This window comes from Coenobita brevimanus, chromosome 13 (assembly GCF_032717465.1).
Source record: "Coenobita brevimanus isolate Jiangsu-jjx chromosome 13, ASM3271746v2, whole genome shotgun sequence".
Classification (NCBI taxonomy): domain Eukaryota; kingdom Metazoa; phylum Arthropoda; class Malacostraca; order Decapoda; family Coenobitidae; genus Coenobita; species Coenobita brevimanus.
Window position 1 is genome coordinate 41015651 of NC_136966.1, and position 22389 is coordinate 41038039.

At 42.3% G+C, this 22389-nt stretch overlaps 1 protein-coding gene across 1 annotated transcript in view; it reads left to right on the plus strand.

Moving 5' to 3' along the window:
* nmdyn-D7 (nucleoside diphosphate kinase homolog 7) overlaps positions 1-22389 on the plus strand; it is a 165490-nt gene that overhangs the window by 54746 nt on the left and 88355 nt on the right. Inside the window, exon 5 of the mRNA XM_080285223.1 lies at positions 5596-5803. Coding sequence (XP_080141349.1) covers positions 5596-5803 — 208 coding nt within the window. The remainder of the gene's footprint in view (positions 1-5595; positions 5804-22389) is intronic.

Genomic DNA, 22389 nt, shown 5'->3' on the forward strand with positions numbered 1-22389 from the left:
ATGGAGTTGTGTGATTCTGTAAAAGAGAAGAAATTGGATATTATATGACTAACCAAAACCAAATTGAACGGTGACATTGATACGAATGTGCTAGGATGGAATGACTGTAATGTACTGAAGAAGGAGAGAGAGAAAAAAATTTGATAGTGTGCTGATTATGACTCATAAAAAAATAATGGCAAGAAGGATAGCTTTTGGAGATAACATTGCAGAGTTGATTGGGGTGGAAATACAAGAAGGTCAGGGTAGAGAACTGGATACATTTATAATGTATATGCCTCAACAGGCAAGATCATGGAGAAGAGAAGAATATGAGTGTCTTCTGAGAGAGCCTCTAGATGTGTTGGCAAAATTAATTAGAACAAGCTGTAGATTGGTTTGACTGGAGATTTTAATTGCAAGCAGGTAAATTGGGAAGGATTGGATGCAGGGACAAATGAAGAATCATAGGGTTACAAATGATGGACCTGATGGTAGAAAATCTGTTAACTCGGCATGTCATGGAGAATACAAGAATTAGAGGAAACAGTGAACTGTTGATGCTGGAGTTAATATGGACAAAGATTCCAATATTGTGCTTAATTAAGATACCAGTGTTCCCTGGGGAAAAGTGCCTACAGTATTTGATAATTAAAATGCAGACGTTGTTGAGTGATATGCAAGTAAGAGAAGAAACATATACAGTAATCCTTCAATTGCGTATATGATGTAATAGAACTAAAGACATGTCCGAAGTAGATCAGTCCAGATAATGGACATCTCCCCTGGCCCCCTTTCGTACATAACCGACCTTTGAAAGCCATTCCAAAACAACACATTGCAAATATTGTACAACATTTGTTCCTTTTGTTTAACACTGTCTGGTCAAGCAGACCTATAAACCACAGCCTCACCATAAACAACACTCCCCTGCCACACACACACACACACCCAAAATCCTTGGTGTAACATACAATACATCAATGTCATTCAAACAACACATCACAAACATTCTATCTGTCTATCTATCTATAGCCCGACGCCCTAATCCCGCAAAGGGTGGCTGCAGACAAAACGCCTCCAAGTCACTCTGTCACCCACCATTTGACTCCCCTTCCCCCAACTCACCCCCCCCTCCCTCATATACCTCTCAACTCCATCCCTCCACCTCATCCTCGGTCTACCCCTCCCTCTCCCTCCCTCCACCTCACCTACATACACCCTCTTAGTCAGTCTTTCATTCTCCATTCTCTCCACATGTCCAGACCACCTCAGTGTATTTCTCCTAATCTTTTCAACCACATCCACATCTACCCCACAACGTTCCTTCATTTCTTCATTCGTCAACCTGTCCCTCCACGTCACTCCACATGCTCCTCTCAAGTAACTCATTTCCACTGCTTTCACTCTTGACTTGTTCCCCTCTTGCAAGGTCCACGCCTCGCTTCCATATGTCAGGGTAGGGATCACAATACCATCATGCAGTGACTTCTTAACTTCCATACTTACCTGCCTATTTCTCATCACTGCTTTCAGTGTACCAACAACCTTCCTTCCCTGCTGTACCCTTTCACGTACTTCATCCCCCAAAGTTCCAGACATTAAAAATAAAATAACACCAAGACTCAGTGCCTTGAGGTCACTTGCCCATACAGCATTCGGACACAACAAAGAAACCACCACCACATTATACAAACAATACATGAATTATGCAAGCCCTGCCTGGGCTCCTAACCCCACCAAAACACACTACAACACTCTACAGACCATACAGAACAAGGCCCTAAAAATGATCACAGGCTGCACAACTACTACACCCACAGACCACCTACATCAAGAAACCAAAGTCCTCAAAGTCAAGGATCACCTAGACATGAGAGGCACCCAGTTTCTTGCTGCAGTCTCCACAAACCCACAACATCCACTATATTACATGGCAGCACATCCACCCACACCAAGGAACATCAAAACAACACCCAGCACATGATACCATACACAAATAGATGTCATCTCTCCCCCCTTGCCCACCTCAGACCAGCTTGCAGAAGCATATCCACACACAGATCACTCGCCGCTCCATTCAGTCACTTAAAGACAACACACAGCTGCATGCACGACCTCCTGACATCAACCCTTCTGAATCCTATCTCCCTCATGAGGACAGGGTCCACCTGGCCAGGCTAAGATGTGGGCACCATCCAGCCCTCTTAAGCTACCAGAAGAGGCTGGATGATTCCATCGCTGATGCCTGTCCAGGATGCAACACAGCACCCTATACTATTAAGCACATTATGGAAGACTGCATTCCACACAATCATCTATGCCAACAACACAACATACACTCTTTGAGAGCCCTGTGGAAAAGCCGGGTCGCAGTCATGGCCTTCCTAAGGGACTCGGGGCTCTTTGGCTCAGACTGCCAAGGGAACAACTACTACTACTACCTCAGCCAAGCAATTACCATGGTCAAGCAGACCTATCAGCCACAGACAAGCAGTCACCACTGCTGGGCCATACCCTGCAGTGATGTGAAAAAAACATGAAAAAAATGGCTACACAAGAAAAATGTGGTGGACACACAAAACATAATGCTAAATTGGAGAAAATCACAGTAAAAATAGAATAAAATCATGGTATAGAACAGTAAGATAGAATAAAATCAATATCAACACTCACCATTCCTAGCAGGGCGCCATGCTAAATAACCCGCTAGCTCCTTGGCTCTGACTGTTGCACTGTACAGTACCTCCCATGTGGTCTAGTGGCAGACCCTGATGAGCCTGAAGCAGGTAAGAAACAATCACAAAAGCCACCACGCCGTGACAGCTATCAGAGAGGAGCAGTTCACTACACAGTTACTGTGCGGGAACTGGGAACGACGGAAGGGGTCTCTATCGGACGCTGAGTAAATTACCAAGCCAGACAGTGTGGTGCCACCTGGTTATTCCCCGTCCAGGCGGGCGAAAATATTCACGTGACCATAATTTCCACCTGGACGCAATCATTTTGTCCAGATGAAATGGAAAAATGTGCGTATAATAGTTTAATATCGCCAGATCCCAGCGTCCAGGTAATGGATCACTTGGATAATGGACATCCGGATAATCGAGGGATTACTGTAGTAGGATAGTCAAAACTATGGAAATGCAGACATTGGCTCCCTTAGACATTATTTTAGTAATGCAGAATGGAGCAGAATGACAATGACAGAAAATTTCCATGAGAAATACTATGTGGAATTATGATGAATACTGTATATATGGAAAGGGTATCAATAGACATATCCTAAAATTTGCAATCAAAATGGAAAGGAAAAAGTAATAATCTAATTATGGATGTAGGAAGGCACAGAAGAAAAGAAATACAGCATGGAATAGGTTATGAAGAAGACAGTGAGAGAGCATGGAATGAGTGCAAAGGGGCAAGAAACTAGTATTTAAAGGTATGATGATATGAATAAATGAAATATGAGAAGGATATAATGACCAAAATGAGGAGGAACCAAAATTGTTCTACAAATTTGTAAATGGCAAAATGAAAGTAAGGGATGCCCTAGTGAGACAGAGGGATAGAGAAGTCCGTCCATCCATCCATTGTCAGACGTCTCAATCCCCGCAAAGGGTGACCACAAACAAATTACCTCCATATTGCTCTGTCCCCTGCAATTTCACTGCCCTGCTCCCAGCTCACCCTTCCCTTCCCCCCTCTCTCATATACCTCTCCACTCCATCACATCTTTGGCCTCCCCCCTTCCTCTCCCTCACTTCACCTCACTCACATAAGCTCTCCTCACCAGTCTCTCACTTTCCATCCTCTCCACTTGGCCAAACCACCTCAGTGTGTTTCTCCTGACTCTTCCTATCACATCCACATTCACGCCACAATGCTCCTTCACTTCCTTATTTGTCAGTATGTCTTTCCATGTGACTCCACATGCATCTCTCAAATAACTCATTTCCACTGCTCTCATTCTTGACTTGTGTCCCTCCAACAAGGTCCAAGCTTCACTTCCATATGTAAGAGTTGGTATCACAGTACTGTCATGCAGTAACTTTTTCACTTCCATGTTCACTTCCCTGTTTCGTCTCACTGCTTTCAAAGAACCAGCAACCTTTCTTCCTTGTTATACCCTTTCAAGCACTTCACCCTCTAAACCTCCATCCCTACTCATCACACCAGTGATATAGATAAGGATGAGGATATGAGGGAGATAATGACCACTATACTACATTCAGTATTTGTTATTGAAAATGAATTAATGGGATCATGTGACTTCAGAAATGGACTCCCATGGGAGAAGTTGTATGCTGATGACATGGGGTTGATTGCCTAGAAGAAATGGGAGGCGGAGAAAAGATTTAGGAAGTGGAGATATGGATTGGTGTACAAATGTTGTTTGAGAGTAAATGTGGATAACACAAAAGTGATGATACCTAGGGCTGGTGATGGTACTGCCAAAGCACAGGGAGTGCGGCCATGTGCAGTTTACCACAATGGTGTTAAGTGAGTGCACAAGAGATGTAGTGGTATTAGAGGTGCGATATAATGCAGATTTTGCATGTGTGGTGTGTTGGGAGAGCATGTAGAGACCAAGAGGTATGAAAAGATTGATCTTGCTGGCGAGTCTCTTAAGTGTGTGGATGAGTTTTGTTTTTTGGGGAACATGTTATTTCCTGGAAGTGCAACTGGAGCATGCTCACTGGTTAGGGTAAGGAGTGGTTGGAGGAAGGTAAGGGGGCTGTTGCCTCTCCTGATATTGATAGGGCTCTTCCTCCATGCTAAGGGGTCCTTAAATGCAACCTGTGTTAGGAGTGTAATGCTGTATGATAGTGAGACCTGGGAAGTAAAAGAAGAGGATATTTGTAGGCTCAGATGTGCAGAAATGGTAATGATTAGAAGGATGTGTAGTATGTCCTTGAATTAGTGGACTTGGGGGGGGGGGGTTAGGATTGCAATGGAAGAGTTGTGAGGAAGGATGGGACTTGAGTGTATTAGAGTTGTGATTAGGAGAGTAGGTTGAAATGGTTTGTGTGTGTTGAGAGAATGGAAGATGACAGCTGGGTGTAAAGGTGAGAGGTGTGAATGTCAAGAGTGTGGTTGCAAGAGGCAGACCAAAAAGAGGATGAGGTTATAGAATGTGACCTCATGGATAAGGGACTGAATAAGGAGGCTGGCAGAGATCAAGCATCATGGGAGTTGCCATTAAGTGACCAAGGCCAATGCATGCAAGCATATTGGAGCTCTCATAATGAAAATAAACAGTTTATAGAGAAAAGTTAAACTTCTGATGCTGGTTGACATTCCCCCCCCCCCCCTGCTGCCAGATCATTTAGTTCAATTTAGGATAGACTTTTCAGGTGAGAAGGGATAGACACACCTTTGTAAACCCCTTTAATACAAGTAGCCTCACCTTAGGTGAATGAGATTGTTTGCCAGCAGAAAGCATAAGCTAAAAATGATGTTGCCTGGATTCCAGAGGACTAAGTGCCACTGCTGTTGCTCTAGCTGCTTTGCTAGTTCCTCTTATACAAAATTAATGGTTGTGTGAAAATTGTTGTATGTTTTGGAACATATCCATTGCACGTACTGAGGACTTAGGTTTAATGTTACCGCCAGGGGTCTTCTTGAGTACATAACAAGTGGTAGTGTCGTGGCGATGGAGCTGACAGGGCGTGATGCAGTAAGACGGTGGCGACGAGTGCTGGGCCCCACTGACTCTGGGGTGGCTAAGCAGGATGCTCCAGACTCTGTTAGGGCTGTGTTTGGCACTGACAAACAGGCCAATGCTGCTCATGGCTCTGATTCAGACCTCTCAGCTACCAGGGTTAGTGAAAAACTCATTTGCATATACTGTAGAGTGCACCATTCCTTACCTATCAAAAACTGTTTTTACATGCCGATATTGTACTGTATTTTCTCACATAACACTATGGATGTGTCCCAGAAAACCATCATGTTAAGTGAAAAGAGGGTGGGTAACGTTCAAGCAAGAAAGGTAAGTTCAGATTTTAAGTAAGCAGACCAAAGGTTACAAAATAAATATCACTGTGTTTGGTGTTGTGAGTGGATGTATCTGTACCTTATTGTATTCTGTATATCATAAGTTATTGTTGTTGATCAACCCCAGTCTGTCTGGCTGAGCAGACCATTCAGACACAGGCAAGCAACCTCTCCTGCAGGGATGTCCATTGCAGTGAGTTGATCTTCCCTTGTTGTTAAAATCCATAAACAATTAAAGTACTTATTAAAGAAGTACAGGTATCAGATTGTATTGAGATAAATGTTAGAGTGAATTGTATCACCTTAGACCTTTCACTGCACATCCTGACTGCTTAATAATGAATTAAGGTGTGTTGTGTGAAAAGTACAGTACTGTGTAGTTGATTCACAGCATTTCAGTGAAAAATATTTTAACTGGAAATGTATGAAACAAGGAATTATTGCACAGTACTCTAGTGTGCTTCCATCACCTTTCTAGCTGTTTCAAGAGTCATTACTACATTACTTGCAAATAACTTTTTATTCAGCATGTTTCCTGTCATACCTCACATAATACAATAGATTTAATTACATCCAACACACTAATATTGCTTCTCAGGAGCTGACTCTTGCAAGCGTGTTCAAGGCTTAGTTTAAAAAAAAAAAAAGAAGAAAAAAAAAAAAAAAGAACATCTTTTAACTCCATGGTTGATATTAATAGTCCTCATCATTGATTGTCCAGTTCACTGTAACTTTACCTAGATATCAAAAGCTCATACTGTGTCAGCTTAGGAGGCTTTCTAGCACACTGCTTTACAGTGTATTTCTGCATATGACATGTTAATACTCACTTCTTTGTTCTTTATGCAAACTAAGTCTATATTTAGCCTATTGAGTCCAATTATACATACATACATATATATATATATATATACAGTACCCTCGCGTCCAACATGGTAATATTGTCATGCACAGGTCCCGTGTTGGACCAAAAACGTTTTGGACAAACAACAGAGCTTATGGGGAAAAATGAATTATATCAGCAACTCTAGGAAAAGTCACCCTAAATACCTACCATATACCTTTACATATATTGGTACTACTGTAATTATAATAAATGGTGCTGTACTATGAATGATAACTAACCTTTTAGGATAGTGTTGGTGGGCTTGCTGGGAATGGAAGGTGGTATCCAAGGCTGTAGGTAGTCCTACTGGGTCCCCGGAGGATGGCTGCTGGCATCACTAGCGGGTAATGGCTGCTGCTCCTTCTCAATCTCCCTCATAAATCCTGCGAAATCACACTCAGAATCACTATCCTCATCCACATACATGGAAGGTCCTGCTTCTGCCTGTCCTAGCACTCCATAAGCCTTCACTGCTGCCAGCATCTTGTCTTGGTTTTTTATTATGGTCCTCACGCTGGCTTCATTCACATCGTAGGCCTTGGCGACGTCCACTTTCCTCTCCCTTTTCTTCTTCCTCTCGATGATTTCTAGCTTGGTGGCCTGAGGGAGGTGCCGCCGCTTCTTGGGGTTCTCAGAAGGCTTCCTAGGCATCGTGAGCAGGATAAAATGCAGTAGCAAGGGCAGAAAATGGAGCGAGAAAAAAGCACCTTCCAATGCGAATTATGCGACTGAGTGCAACTGTGGCGGGAGAAATTTAAACAAAACATCATGTGAGAGCAGAAGCATTTTTGATTGGGCGACATCACGATCATGTCACAATAGCGGGTGGGGGAGGCAACTTGATCAGAAGTTTTGATTGGCTGTCAGCATCACAGGAACGTCCAGTATGACCATGTTGGACCGGGGGTGATCGTGCTAGGGCGAACTCTGTGGATTTCGCCCACTTCTTGGAGCTCCGTGCGTGTTATGGTAATGCACCCATGTTACAGTAATTAAACTGTATTAAATCGTACTAATTTTTTGCTCTCCGTGCTGGACATGAATCATGCTGGACAAATGCGTGTTGGACGCGAGGGTACTATATATATATATATATATATATATATATATATATAAAATATATGAGGCGCTTGGAGGGAAAACCAGGTAAGAGCCACCCCAGCCAGAAACGGAGTTACCTATACCACTTTATTCCCCAAATTCTCTTCTGCCACTACAACAAGGGTTAAAGTGAAAACGATGTCCCTAAGATGGTTGAAAATTACGATTTTTAAAGGGCTGTGAAAGACCGTACTGCTATTGATAGCCAGCCACTCCATGACATTACCATTAGGTCCATTTTGGCTTGGTATTTTCTTCTCCCAAGTACTGCATCCTTGGAAACCAACATCATATCCGGTTTCCCTACTTGAGTTAAGGCGTTTTTACCATAGTATTCATGTCAAAACACGCACTTATTGTAAGCCGCATGTACGTGAGGCTAAGAGTGGGAGGGAAAACCAGGCGAGTGCCACACAACAGGAGGTGGCTGCAAGACGTGCCAATCGCGTGGCGCGATGCATATCACCAAGCTTTTTTTTTTTATGACACCACCATAAAGGCACATGTCCTTACTTATCTGCTGACATATTTTCAGTCTCAGTATCTTATAGCTGACCTACAATAACACATATTATGGGTAAAAGTACTGCTAATTTGTCGTCAATTGTTGTCTAACAAGAGGAGAAAGAAGATGTTATTGAATTTTTTCATTTAAAATACCACTAATTATCAGCGTCTGAGTATCATTACGGAAAAGTAGATGAATTAGGCTACATGGAAAAAAAAACAAGAGCAGAATATCTTCATTGGTTAAAAGGTTGTCATATTTAAAGTACACAAACTTTAACAGCGTTTTTTTTCTGTTTTCTTTTTTTGGCGCTTACCTGGTTTTCCCTCTAATGGCCTCATATATACAGTATATATATATATATACACACACACACACACACACACGTCCCAGCCATCGCTCCGAACCTTAAGTAGTTTTCAGGAATTTAGTCTGTCCTGTCTCCTAGGTCTTGTTTTAAATTTAAAATAATGAAAGTTAATAGTCTATCTATCTATCTATTGCCAGATGCCTCAATCCCGTTTGGGGTGGCCACAAACAAATCGCCTCCAAGTCGCCCTGTCCCCCGCCATTTCACTGCCCTGCTCCCAACTCACACCCCCCTCTCTCATATACCTTTCCACCCCATCCCTCCATCTCATCCTCAGCCTCCCCCTCCCTCTTCCCCCCTCCACCTCACTCACATACACACTCTTTGTCAGTCTTTCACCCTCCATCCTCTCCACATGGCCAAACCACCTCAGTGTGTTCCTCATAACGCTTCCTATCACATCCACATCAACACCACAACGCTCCTTTATATTCTCATTCGTCAACCTGTCTCTCCATTGACTCCACAGGCTCCTCTTAAATAACTCATTTCCACTGCTCTCGCTCTTGACTTGTGTCCTTCCAACAACGTCCAAGCTTCACTTCCATACGTTAGAGTTGGTATCACAATACTGTACTGTCATGTAGTAACTTTTTCACTTCCATGCTCACATCCCTGTTTCTTATCACTGCTTTCAAAGAACCAGCAACCTTTCTTCCCTGCTGTACCCTTTCAAGCACTTCACCCTCCAAACCTCCATCCTTACTCATCACACTACCCAAGTACTTAAACGTACTCACATTTTCCAATTCCTCACCATCCAATCTCGCTGTACATTCACTGACTTCACCTCTCTCAAAGACCATCACTTTACTCTTCCCTACATTCACCTTTAGATTCCGTTTCTTACACACTCTCCCAAACTCATCCATCAAGCCTTGCAGCTCCCCTTTGTCTTCACTCAACAATACAGTATCATCTGCAAACAGCAGTACAGGGAGTTTCCAAACACTATCCTCTCTCACCAGGGCCACTCCAACATCCACTACCCTACCTTGTACCCCTTTTATTACCCCATCCATGTACAGATTGAACAACCATGGAGACATGACACATCCCTGTTTCAACCCAACTTTCAAAGAGAAAAATTCACTTAGTTCACCATCCACACGCACTGCAGCCTTCGCACCATCGTACATACTCTTCACAGCATTCAACAACTTCCCATCTACTCCATATATTCTTAACACTTTCCACAATCCTTGCCTATCCACCCTGTCATATGCTTTCTCCAAATCCATGAAAGCCGCATACAACTTCTTTCCCTTCTCTAGAAACTTTTCTACTAAAGATCTAAGAATGAATATCTGATCTACACAACCTCTTCCCTTCCTAAAGCCTCCCTGTTCTTCTCCAACTAATTTCTCTGTTCTTTCTCTAACTCTGTCAATAAGTATCCTACCATACACTTTTCCTATTATACTAAGAAGACAAATGCCCCTATGATTACCACACACTTCTTTTTCCCCTTTTCCTTTGTACAAGGGAATAATTATACCTGACTTCCAATCCTCCGGGACTCTACCTTCCTCCCAGGCCAATCTGCACATCTTCCACATCCATTCTACTACTATCTCTCCCCCATGCTTCAGCATTTCACCACACACTCCATCAATTCCTGGGGCTTTCCCCGATTTAACTTTCTTCATTGCTTCCACAACTTCTATCCTACTGATTTCTTCCTGTCTTCTCACTTCCCTCCTCCTCCCAGCCATTCCCCAGCCATTTATACTCGCATTACTTCCATCCTCTACGTTCAAAAATTCCTTAAAGTGTTCTCTCCATCTGCTCACTTTTTCTCCCTTCTCCACTAGTAATCTACCATTTTTATCTTTCACTCCCCTGCTAACTTCACTTCCACCCTGTCTTACTCTTTTCACCTCTTTCCAGAACATTTTCTTACAGTCCCTCCACTTTACACTCAAATTCCTTCCAAATTCCTCATCCACTCTGTTCTTACTTTCTCTTACTAATCTTTTCATCTCTCTCTTTCTTTCTACATATAACTCTCTCTTCCGCCTCTCAACTTCTTCCACGCCCCTATTTCTCATCCATTCATTGTATGCTTTCTTCTTTTGTGCCACAGCCTGTTTCACCTCTTCAGTCCACCGCGCTGTTCCTTGCACCCCCCTCCGTCTTCTCTTCCTTCCACACACCACATCACATGCTGCACATATTTCTTCTGTAAATATCCTACACACACCTTCCACGTAACAGCTGTTTTGGTTCTTTAACCAATATCAAACATGGCTGAAAATGTAAACATTGAGGGACTTGAATTTCCAGGATTTGACAGAAATACCAATGTCATGGATCTGGTTAAAACATTGATTATGAGGATTAGTGAACTTGAAAAGAAAGTAGAGAATCTAGTGATAAAGGACGTGTCTGAAAATACAGAGACAACTATACAGAGTCTGATCCAGTCCAGTGAGACAGCGAATGAGGAAATTACAAATTTGAAGCAGGAAAATGTCGAATTGAGGAGGAAACTAGAAGAGAGTACTAATAAAACGGAGAAGGTGAGTAGTGTATTAGAAGAGCAGAAGGCAAAATGGGCACACATAGAAGAAGAACAGAAAGAAGTGGTCAGCTTAAGAGAAATCATCCAGGAAGAAAGGGAAATGAACAAGAAAAAAATGGAAGAAAATGTAGTGAAAATACTGAAGAAAAAAGAGAAAATAGTGAGAGAAACTGTAGAAAGGAACAGATGTGTGGTAATATTTGGAAACAGGGAAGAGGAAGAAGAGGTTAGGTTCGTGAGACTCGAGAGAGACACGAACCTGGTGAGAGGAATATTAGGCAAGATTGACCCTGAAGGAGACAAGTGGGTAAAAGAAATTGAGGAAGTAAGGAGGATAGGGCCTTATAAGAAAGGGGAAAGAAGACCAATGAGAGTCAAGTTTACATCAGAAGGTGTAGTAAATGATATACTTAAAGTGACCTGGAAATTAAGCAAAGAGGCAGAGATGGAAAATATTATACAGTAATCACTCTAATATCCGGACGCCCAATAACCGAACATCCCCACTACCTGGACCTTATCGTCCTGGGATCCAACTTTTCCAAAATGGTCCGAAAACCCAAAAAAATTTTTAAAAAATCGATTTTTTGCCGTCCTTAATTTGAACTTGCCGCGCGCGCCGCGGGAGAGCATTGTTTTGGTTCGTCATTCCGCCGACGTCCGATAGAGCGCCGCTGCATCCTCCCCACTTCCCGCCTGTCTCTCACCGCGACTGGACCTACGCTCTTCGCAGTGGCTGCCCACGTGCTCGCTTTTGTGGTGGTGCCGTACTTGCTGCAAGGCCTCCTGCTGCTCTCTGCCCTCCTCTTAGTGTGTGTGATGATGGCCCCACCACCTGAGAAAAGGAAGAGAGTGGTGTTGACTCTGGAAAAGAAGAGGGAGATATTGGAGAAAGTTGATGCGGGTTGGTCTTCTTCACGCATTCTCCGCGAGTTTAACCTGGCCCAGTCGACTTTGTTCGATATCAAACGTTCCCGAGACAAACTCATGCAGTACACGGCTGACTTCTTGTCGAGAAGCAAACGCAACGTGGAAAGGAAGGTTATGTTTACCCCCCAGTTTGCAGAAATCGACCAATCCACGTTGATTTGGTACCGACAGCAACGTGCAGCTGGTGTGATGGTACGTGGAACAGAGCTGGAGGCTGCTGCTGAGAAGTTTGCAAGGCTTCACGACGCCCTAGACTTCAAGGCATCCGAGGGTTGGCTCTTCGCGTTCAAGTTGCGACATGGCCTTACTAACCGTAAAGCACATGGCAAAGCATTGGACGCTAACGAGGATGGAGTTGACGAGTTTCGGCACAAGTGAAAGGCTTGATCGACAGGGAGGGCCTCACTCTCGGTCAAGTCTATAACGCAGACGAAACTGGCCTATTCTATCGCTCGGTGCCAACGAACACTCTAGCCGATGAGAAGGAGAAGCGTGTACCTGGCCGCAAGCTTTCTAAGGAACGGATATCTGCTTTGTGTTGTGCCAGTGCTAACGGCATGCACCGGCTTAAGCCCGTTGTTGTTGGCCGTGCAAAGCAGCCTCGGTGCCTTCGTGGGGTGATGGATGTCCTTCCTGTCGTATGATACCATTCTTTGAAAGCATGGTTCACAGCTGTGATTTTCAAAGACTGGTTTCACTGTCACTTCGTCAAGGAGGTCATCCAGTACCAGACGAAGACACTGGGAATCCCTCGCGACCAGGTAAAGGCTCTCCTTCTGCTCGACAATGCACCTGCCCACCCGTGCGACAAGGACTTGGTTGCTGAGAATGGCCGTATTAGGTGCATGTTTCTGCCACCTAATACGACTGCTCTCATTCAACCCAAGGACCAAGGAGTGATCGTGGCAACAAAGCGCCTGTACCGTCGGAAGTTCCTGGACAAGGTGATGGTTGTTCTCGAGGACGAGGACGAGCGCAGGGAAGGACGTGACACTCGAGGCAAGCGGACTTTGGAAAACCTTCGCCGCTACAACATCAAGTCTGCGCTGTACAACTGGGCTAGTGCATGGAAGGAAGTCCCTGTGAAAACTCTTGAAAATGGTTGGTCTCGTCTGCTTCTCGGAACAGATGTGGAGTACGATTTTCTGGGCTTTGACGTGGATGACTTCCATGCACGGCTATGTACGCACGGCGACGTTGTTGATGTGGACGATGTACGTGAGTGGTTGGACAACGACGAGGGCGATTCTGGGTATTAGACGTTGTCTGATATCGAGATCGCGTCTTCGGTTGCTGGTGTCAGTCCTGAACTTGAAGATTCTGACGACGAAGGCGACGATGATACGGACTCCTCTCAGCAGGACACTACTCCAGCCATCCCCAAGCTGAGCGCACTCCGGGAACATCTAGAGTTCGTCCTAGACTACCTGGAACACCCGGACTGCGACAGGGAGATGGGGCCCTTGGGACTCGTGGAGGAAATGCGTGCTTTCCGGCAGCGCATCATCAATTGCTAGAATCGTCGGTCCTTGCGTCAGTCATCGATTGACAGTTTTTTCAGGCCCGTGACCCCCGCTGTGCCAAGCCCTGGCTCCACTCCGTTGCCTCCCCAAGACAGGCCCTCATGCTCCGAGCCACAGCCCAGCACATCAGCTACAGTGGAGTCACCGCTCGATGTGAGTTTGCGGCTTTCGTCAGAGTCTTCTGTAGTCAGTACGCCATCACCACGACCCAGCGATGCACCCCTTGGTCGCCTGCCAGTGATACTTTCGGACTTTGACAGTGAATAAACAGCAAGAACTTCTCCACTAGACCACACGGGAATTTTGAGTGTTGTGCAGTGAAAAAAACGGTGTGTTGTGTTAAGGTTTTCGAAATGAGAGAAAAGACTCAGTGGAAACAAAATTTAATGTAACTAACCTTCTTTGTTTTGGCTTTGGAAATTTTGAAAAGATTGGGAAAAGTTAATGTGCAACACTAAATTTTACTGGAACATTATTTGGACTAAAGTGAACACTGTGAAGAGAACGGACTTCTGTGTGTTATTGACTAAGTTCAGTGCAAGACTTCAGGAAGAGTGTACTGCAAGTGCTTCAGGAAATCGTTCTTACTGTCAGAGTCCGAGAGGAGGCGGTTATTCATCGAGGTGGCCAGGGACTTGCTGTAAGTAGCCAGAATGTTTCATATTGTACTTTTTTCCATACTATACTTACCAGAATGTTTCATACTGTACTTTTTTCCATACTATGCTTACCTCATGCATGTGCAGTAGGAATGTGTTTTTCAGAGTTAGGCTAGGTTAGGGTCCATAAGTACCAGAATGTTTATCAATGTATGAACATACTTCTAAACCCTCATTTTATGTTTCTTTTGCATTTATTTCAGTCATTTATGTGCCTTATTGGTGTGATTTGGGTGTTAAATAGGTGCTATGCATGTCCAGAGGGAGTTGTATAGGTGTTTCTCTGAGTCAGGGTCCATAAGTACAAGTCCATAAGCTGGGGCCCAATATCCGGACAAAACCAATAACCGAACCTACCGATGGCTCTATTAATCCGGATATTGGAGGGATTACTGTAATAAGAAAAGATTTGAATGAAGAAGAAAGAGAAGTTTTAAAATCATTGAAGGAAGAAGTAAAGGAAAAAAATGATAAGAGGACAGAGGAAGAATGTAATACTTTTTTTTGGAGAGTACTGGATATGAAAGTAAGGAAGTGGTATTTAAGGAAATAGAAGTGAAGGAAACTAAGGGGGATGGCTGTGAAAGATCAGAAGTTGAGGAAGTGGTACTGACGGAGAGTAGGAGAGAAGAGGGTATAAAAAACATCAAAAATAATTTGAAGGTGATATATACTAATGTTGACGGATTCATGTCGACAAGGCTCGAAATTAACGATTTCATGAGAGAACATGAACCTGATGTCATGTGCTTTGTAGAGACCAAATTAAGAGAAGATATTGATGTTCATTTGGGAGATGGTAAATACAAACTGTGGAGAAAAGATAGAAAAGAAAAAACGGGAGGAGGAGTGATGATAGCAGCGAACAACAACATAAATGTAGATACCGTGGAAATGGGAGAAGGCAGGGCTGAAGTGATATATATGAAATTAGAAACTGGAGAGAATGTTAAGAGAGATATGGCGGTAGTGTATGTTCCCCCTAATACGAGGGCATGGAAGGATGACGAATACCAGGAGATGTTGTCAGATATGGCTAGCTATTTACAAAAAATAATTGAGAAAAGCAATAATATAATTTTTGTGGGTGACTTTAATTATAAAGAGGTGAACTGGGAGGAATGGTACTCGGGAGGCGGCGAGGATTCGTGAGGCACTATGTTATTAAATATAATAATGAATAATGTGATGATGCAATGGGTCAAAGAAGCGACACGGTTTCGAGGTGAGGACACACCAGCAAGGTTAGATTTACTGTTCACCAAAGAACCTGATGTAATAGAATCATTGAAATATCTCTGTCCTTTAGGAAAAAATGATCACGTGGTCATTGAGTTCCAGATGTTAATAGTGAATGTCGAGCCAAGAGATGAACTTCATAGACAGGGAAGATACAACTTTGAGAAAGCAAATTTTACAGGATTGAGAAACTTTTTTGAAAATGCGGATTGGAGAAAATTCAGAGAAACAAGAGAGATACAGAGGAAGTGGGATATCTTTCTAGACCTCTATAATTTAGGAGTGGAAATATTTGTGCCAAGAGTAAGAGGGAAAGAAAACAGAAAAAAGGAGTGGTTTAATAGAAGGTGTATGATAGCAAAAAAAGAGAGAGATAAGGCGTGGAACAATTGGAGAAAGAGAGGTAACAACAGAACAAAGGAAGAATATAAAAGAACAAGAAATGAATACACAAGAATACATAGAGAAGAAGAAAGGAATTTTGAAAAAGGTATAATAGACAAATGCAAGGATGAACCCAAACTGTTTTATAGATTTGTTAATAGCAAACTGAAACAAAAGGAAGGAATCACCAAATTGAAAGTAGAAGGAGAGGTCTATAAGGATGCGGCAATGCAAGCAGAAATAATGAACAAACGTTTCCAGTCAGTTTTCACTAATGAAAAGGAGTTTGTGGAAGGGGAGGGAGTGATTAGAAATGTACCGGTGATAAAAGATATAAAAGTGGAGGTACAGGAAGTGTATAAATTACTGGAAACTCAAGATGTAAGGAAAGCCCCAGGACCTGATGGAATTTCTAATTGGGTACTGAAGGAATGCAGAGAACAACTGGCAGATAAAATTCACAGTTTAATCGTCTGTTCTCTGGAAGAGGGGAAAGTGCCACAAGAATGGAAGAGGGCAAATGTGGTACCAGTTTATAAGGGAGGAAACAGGGAAGAACCCCTGAATTATAGACCAGCGTCTCTAACCAGCATGGTTGCAAAATTGTGCGAGAGAATCCTGAAAGACAGATGGATAAAATATCTGGAAGAGATGAATATTTTGGCTGAATGTCAGTTTGGATTCAGAAGTGGAAGGTCATGTGTTTCTAACTTGTTGAGCTTTTACTCAAGAGTGATTGACGTGGTACAGGAGAGAGATGGTTGGGTGGATTGTGTGTACTTAGAGAAGGCCTTTGATAAGGTACCTCATAAGAGACTAATGTGGAAACTAGAATATATAGGAGGACTGAAGGGGAAACTTCTGGAATGGATGAGAAACTTTTTGAGAGACAGACAATTGAGGACAGTAATAAAGGATAGGATGTCTGGATGGAGGGAAGTAACAAGTGGAGTTCCTCAGGGCTCGGTGTTGGTGCCAGTAATGTTCCTTATTTACGTAAATGATATGGTAGATGGAGTGAACAGTTATCCAAGTCTGTTTGCTGATGATGTAAAGATCTTGAGGAAGGTAGAGGTTGAAGAGGATTGTAAAATGCTGCAGGAGGATTTGGATAGGATACACGATTGGAGCCGGACGTGGGAAATGAAATTTAATGTAATGAAATATAAAATATTGGAAATGGGTAAAAATACCAAGAGGCCATCACTGAATTATTTGAGTGGTAATGAATTAATCACAAAAATGAGAGAAGAGAAAGATTTGGGAGTGCTTGTCCAAGATAGTTTGTCACCAGAAAAGCACATTAACAAGATAGTTGGAGAGACTTACAAACTCTTGACAAACATAAGAGTAGCATTTCATTATATGGATGAGGAGATGATGAAAAAATTGATAGTGGCCATGATCCGCCTCAGGTTAGAATATGCAGTGGTAGTGTGGTCCCCACACAAAAAGAAACATATAAACAAGCTTGAGAGAATACAAAGAACAGCAACCAAGATGGTCCCCAGTCTAGCAGACCTGTCATACAGAGAGAGGTTGGAAAAACTGGATTTGCCTTCCTTAGAGGAAAGGAGAAAAAGGGGAGACATGATTGCAGTGTTCAGGACCATGGTGGGAATAGATAAGATTGACAAAGAAGATCTGTTTGTATGGGATAAGAGAGCAACAAGAGGACACGGAATGAAATTGAAAAAGTCAAGCTGCTTGAAGGATATTAAGAAATATAGCTTTCCTTACAGAAGTATAGACTTATGGAATAGCCTGGACAAAGAGATCGTCTAGTCTAAAAACTTAAATGAGTTTAAAGCTAAATTTGACTTCAGCGACGGAAACCCATGAGCATAGCACATTCCGTGTATATCACAATTAGGTATATTAGGTAAATACATAAATATTTGGAATGACTTAGACAAAGAGATGGTGCATGAGAAAAACATTCATGTGTGTAAAGGTAGACTTGATAAATGTGGACATGGAGACAGGACAACACGAGCATTGCTCAATTCATGTATACTACAAATAGGTAAATACACACACTCACACACACACAAGACCAATGAGAGTCAAGTTTACATCAGAAAGTGTAATAAATGAGATACTTAAGGTGACCTGGAAATTAAGCAAAGAGGCGGGGATGGAAAATATTATAATAAGAAAAGATCTGAATGAAGAAGAAAGAGAAGTTTTAAAATCATTAAAGGAAGAAGTAAAGGAAAAAAATAATAAGAGGACAGAGGAAGAACGTAATACTTTTTTTTTGGAGAGTATTGGATATGAAAGTAAGGAAATGGTATTTAAGGAAATAGAAGTGAAGGAAACTAGGGGGGATGGTTGTGAAAGATCAGAAGTTGAGGAAGTGGTACGGACAGAGAGTAGGAGAGAAGAGGGTATTAATAATGTCAAAAATAATTTGAAGGTGATATATACTAATGTTGATGGTTTCATATCGAGAAGGATCGAAATTAATGATTTTTTGAGAGAACATGAACCTGATGTCATGTGCTTTGTAGAGACCAAATTAAGAGAAGATATTGATGTTCATTTGGGAGATGGTAAATACAAACTGTGGAGAAAAGACAGAAAAGAAAAAAAGGGAGGAGGAGTGATGATAGCAGTGAAGAACAACATAAATGTAGATACTGTGGAAATGGGAGAAGGCAGGGCTGAAGTGATATATATGAAATTAGAAACTGGAGAGAATGTTAAGAGAGATATGGCGGTAGTGTATGTTCCCCCAAAGACGAGAGCATGGAAGGATGACGAATACCATGAGATGTTGTCAGATATGGCTAGCTACTTGCAAAAAATAATTGAGAAAAGCAATAATATAATTTTGGTGGGTGACTTTAATTGTAAAGAGGTGAACTGGGAAGAATGGTACTCGGGAGGCGGCGAGGATTCGTGGGGCAATATGTTATTAAATATAATAATGAATAATGTGATGACGCAATGGATCAAAGAAGAGACACGGTTTCGAGGTGAGGACACACCAGCAAGGTTAGATTTACTGTTCACCAAAGAACCCGATGTAATAGAATCATTGGAATATCTCTGTCCTTTGGGAAAAAGTGATCATGCGGTCATTGAGTTCAAGATGTTAATAGGAAACGTCGAGCCAAGAGACGAGCTTCATAGACAGGGAAGATACAACTTTGGCAAAGCAAATTTTACAGGATTGAGAAACTTTTTTGAAAATGCGGATTGGAGAAAATTCAGAGAAACAAGAGAGATACAGAGGAAGTGGGATATCTTTCTAGACCTCTATAATTTGGGAGTGGAAAAATTTGTACCAAGAGTAAGAGGGAAAGAAAACAGGAAAAAGGAGTGGTTTAATAGAAGGTGTATGACAGCCAAAAAAGAGAGAGATAAGGCGTGGAACAATTGGAGAAAGAGAGGTAACGACAGAACAAAGGAAGAATATAAAAGAACAAGAAACGAATACACAAGAATACGTAGGGAAGAAGAAAGGAATTTTGAAAAAGGTATAATTGACAAATGCAAGGATGAACGCAAACTATTTTATAGATTTGTTAATGGCAAACTGAAACAAAAGGAAGGAATCACCAAGCTGAAAGTAGATGGAGAGGTCTTTAAGGATGCGGCAATGCAAGGAGAAATAATGAACAAACGTTTCCAGTCAGTTTTCACTAAAGAAAAGGAGCTTGTGGAAGGGGAGGGAGTGATTAGAAATGTTCCGGTGATGAAAGATATAAAAGTGGAGGTGCAGGAAGTGTATAAATTACTGGAAACTCAAGATGTAAGGAAAGCCCCAGGACCTGATGGAATTTCTAATTGGGTTCTGAAGGAATGCAGAGAACAACTGGCAGATAAAATTCACAGCTTAATTGTATGCTCACTGGAAGAGGGGAAAGTGCCAAAAGAATGGAAGAGGGCAAATGTGGTACCAATTTACAAGGGAGGAAACAGGGAAGAACCCCTGAATAATAGACCAGTGTCTCTAACCAGCATGGTCGCAAAATTGTGTGAGAGAATCCTGAAAGACAGATGGATAAAATATCTGGAAGAGATGAATATTTTGGCTGAATGTCAGTTTGGATTCAGAAGTGGAAGGTCATGTGTTTCAAACTTGTTGAGCTTTTACTCAAGAGCGATTGATGTGGTACAGGAGAGAGATGGTTGGGTGGATTGTGTGTACTTAGACTTAGAGAAGGCCTTTGACAAGGTACCTCATAAGAGACTAATGTGGAAACTAGAATATATAGGAGGACTAAAGGGGAAACTTCTGGAATGGATGAGAGACTTTTTGAGAGACAGACAAATGAGGACAGTAATAAAGGAAAAGATGTCTGGATGGAGGGAAGTAACAAGTGGAGTCCCTCAAGGCTCAGTGTTGGCGCCAGTAATGTTCCTGATTTACGTAAATGATATGGTAGATGGAGTGAACAGTTATGCGAGTCTGTTTGCTGATGATGTAAAGATCTTGAGGAAGATAGAGATTGAGGAGGATTGTAAAATACTGCAGGAGGATTTGGATAGGATACACAATTGGAGCCGGACGTGGGAAATGAAATTTAATGTAAAGAAATGTAAAATATTGGAAATGGGTAAAAGTACCAGGAGACTATCACTGAATTATTTGATGGGTAATGAATTAATCACAAAAATGAGAGAAGAGAAAGATTTGGGAGTGCTTGTCCAAGATAGTTTGTCACCAGAAAAGCACATTAACAAGATAGTTGGAGAGACTTATAAGCTCTTGACTAACATAAGAGTAGCATTTCATTATATGGATGAGGAAATGATGAAAAAATTGATAGTGGCCATGATCCGCCCCAGGTTAGAATATGCAGCGGTAGTGTGGTGCCCACACAAAAAGAAAGATATAAACAAGATTGAGAGAATACAAAGAACAGCAACCAAGATGGTCCCCAGTCTGACAGACCTGTCATACATAGAGAGGCTGGAAAAACTGGATTTGCCTTCGTTAGAGGAAAGGAGAAAGAGGGGAGACATGATTGCGGTGTTCAGGACCATGGTGGGAGTAGATAAAATTGACAAAGAAGATCTGTTTGTATGGGATAAGAGAGCAACAAGAGGACATGGAATGAAATTGAAAAAGTCAAGCTGCTTGAAGGATATCAAGAAATATAGCTTTCCCTACAGAAGTATAGACTTATGGAATAGCCTGGACAAAGAGATCGTCCAGTCTAAAAACTTAAACGAGTTTAAAGTTAAATTCGACTTATTGAGAAACAGCGACGGAAACCCACGAGCATAGTACATTCCGTGTATATCACAATTAGGTATATTCTTAAATATTTGGAATGACTTAGACAAAGAGGTGGTGCATGAGAAAAACATTCATGTGTGTAAAGGTAGACTTGATAAATGTGGATATGGAGACAGGACAACACGAGCATTGCTCAATTCCTGTATACTACAAATAGGTAAATACAAATAGGTAAATACACACACACACACACACACACACACACACATATGCATATACATACAGTATATATATACAGTACCCTTGCGTTCAACACGGTAATATTGTCATGCACAGGTCCCGTGTTGGGCCAAAAACGGGTTGGACAAACAACAGAGCTTATGGGGAAAAATTAATTATATCAGCAACCCTAGAAAAGTCACCCTAAATACCTGCCATATACCTATACATATACTGGTACTACTGTAATTATAATAAATGGTACTGTACTATGAATGATAACTAACCATTTAGGATAGTGTTGGTGGGCTTGCTAGGAATGGAATGTGGTATCTGAGGCTGTAGGTAGTCCTACTGGGTCCCCGGAAGATGGCTGCTGGCATCACTAGTGGGTAATGGCTTCTGCTCCTCCTCATCCTCCCTCATAAATCCTTCGAAATCGCACTCAGAATCACTATCCTCGTCCACATCCATGGAAGGTCCTGCTTCTGCCTGTCCTTGCACTCGGTAAGCTTTCACTGCCGCCAGGATCTTGTCTTGGTTTTTATATTATGGTGCTTACGCTGGCTTCATTCACATCGTAGGCCTTGGTGATGTCCCCATTCCTCTCCCCTTTCTTCTTCCTCTCGATGATTGCTAGCTTGTTGGCCTGAGGGAGGTGCCGCCGCTTCTTGGGGTTCTCAGAAGGCTTCCTAGGCATCGTGAGCAGGGTAAAATGCAGTAGCAAGGGCAGAAAATGCAGCGAGAAAAAAGCACCTTCCAATTCGAGTTATGCGACTGAGTGGCACTGTGGCAGGAGAAATTTAAGCAAAACATCATGTGAGAGCAGAAGCGTTTTTATTTGGGCGACATCACAATCACGTCATGATAGTG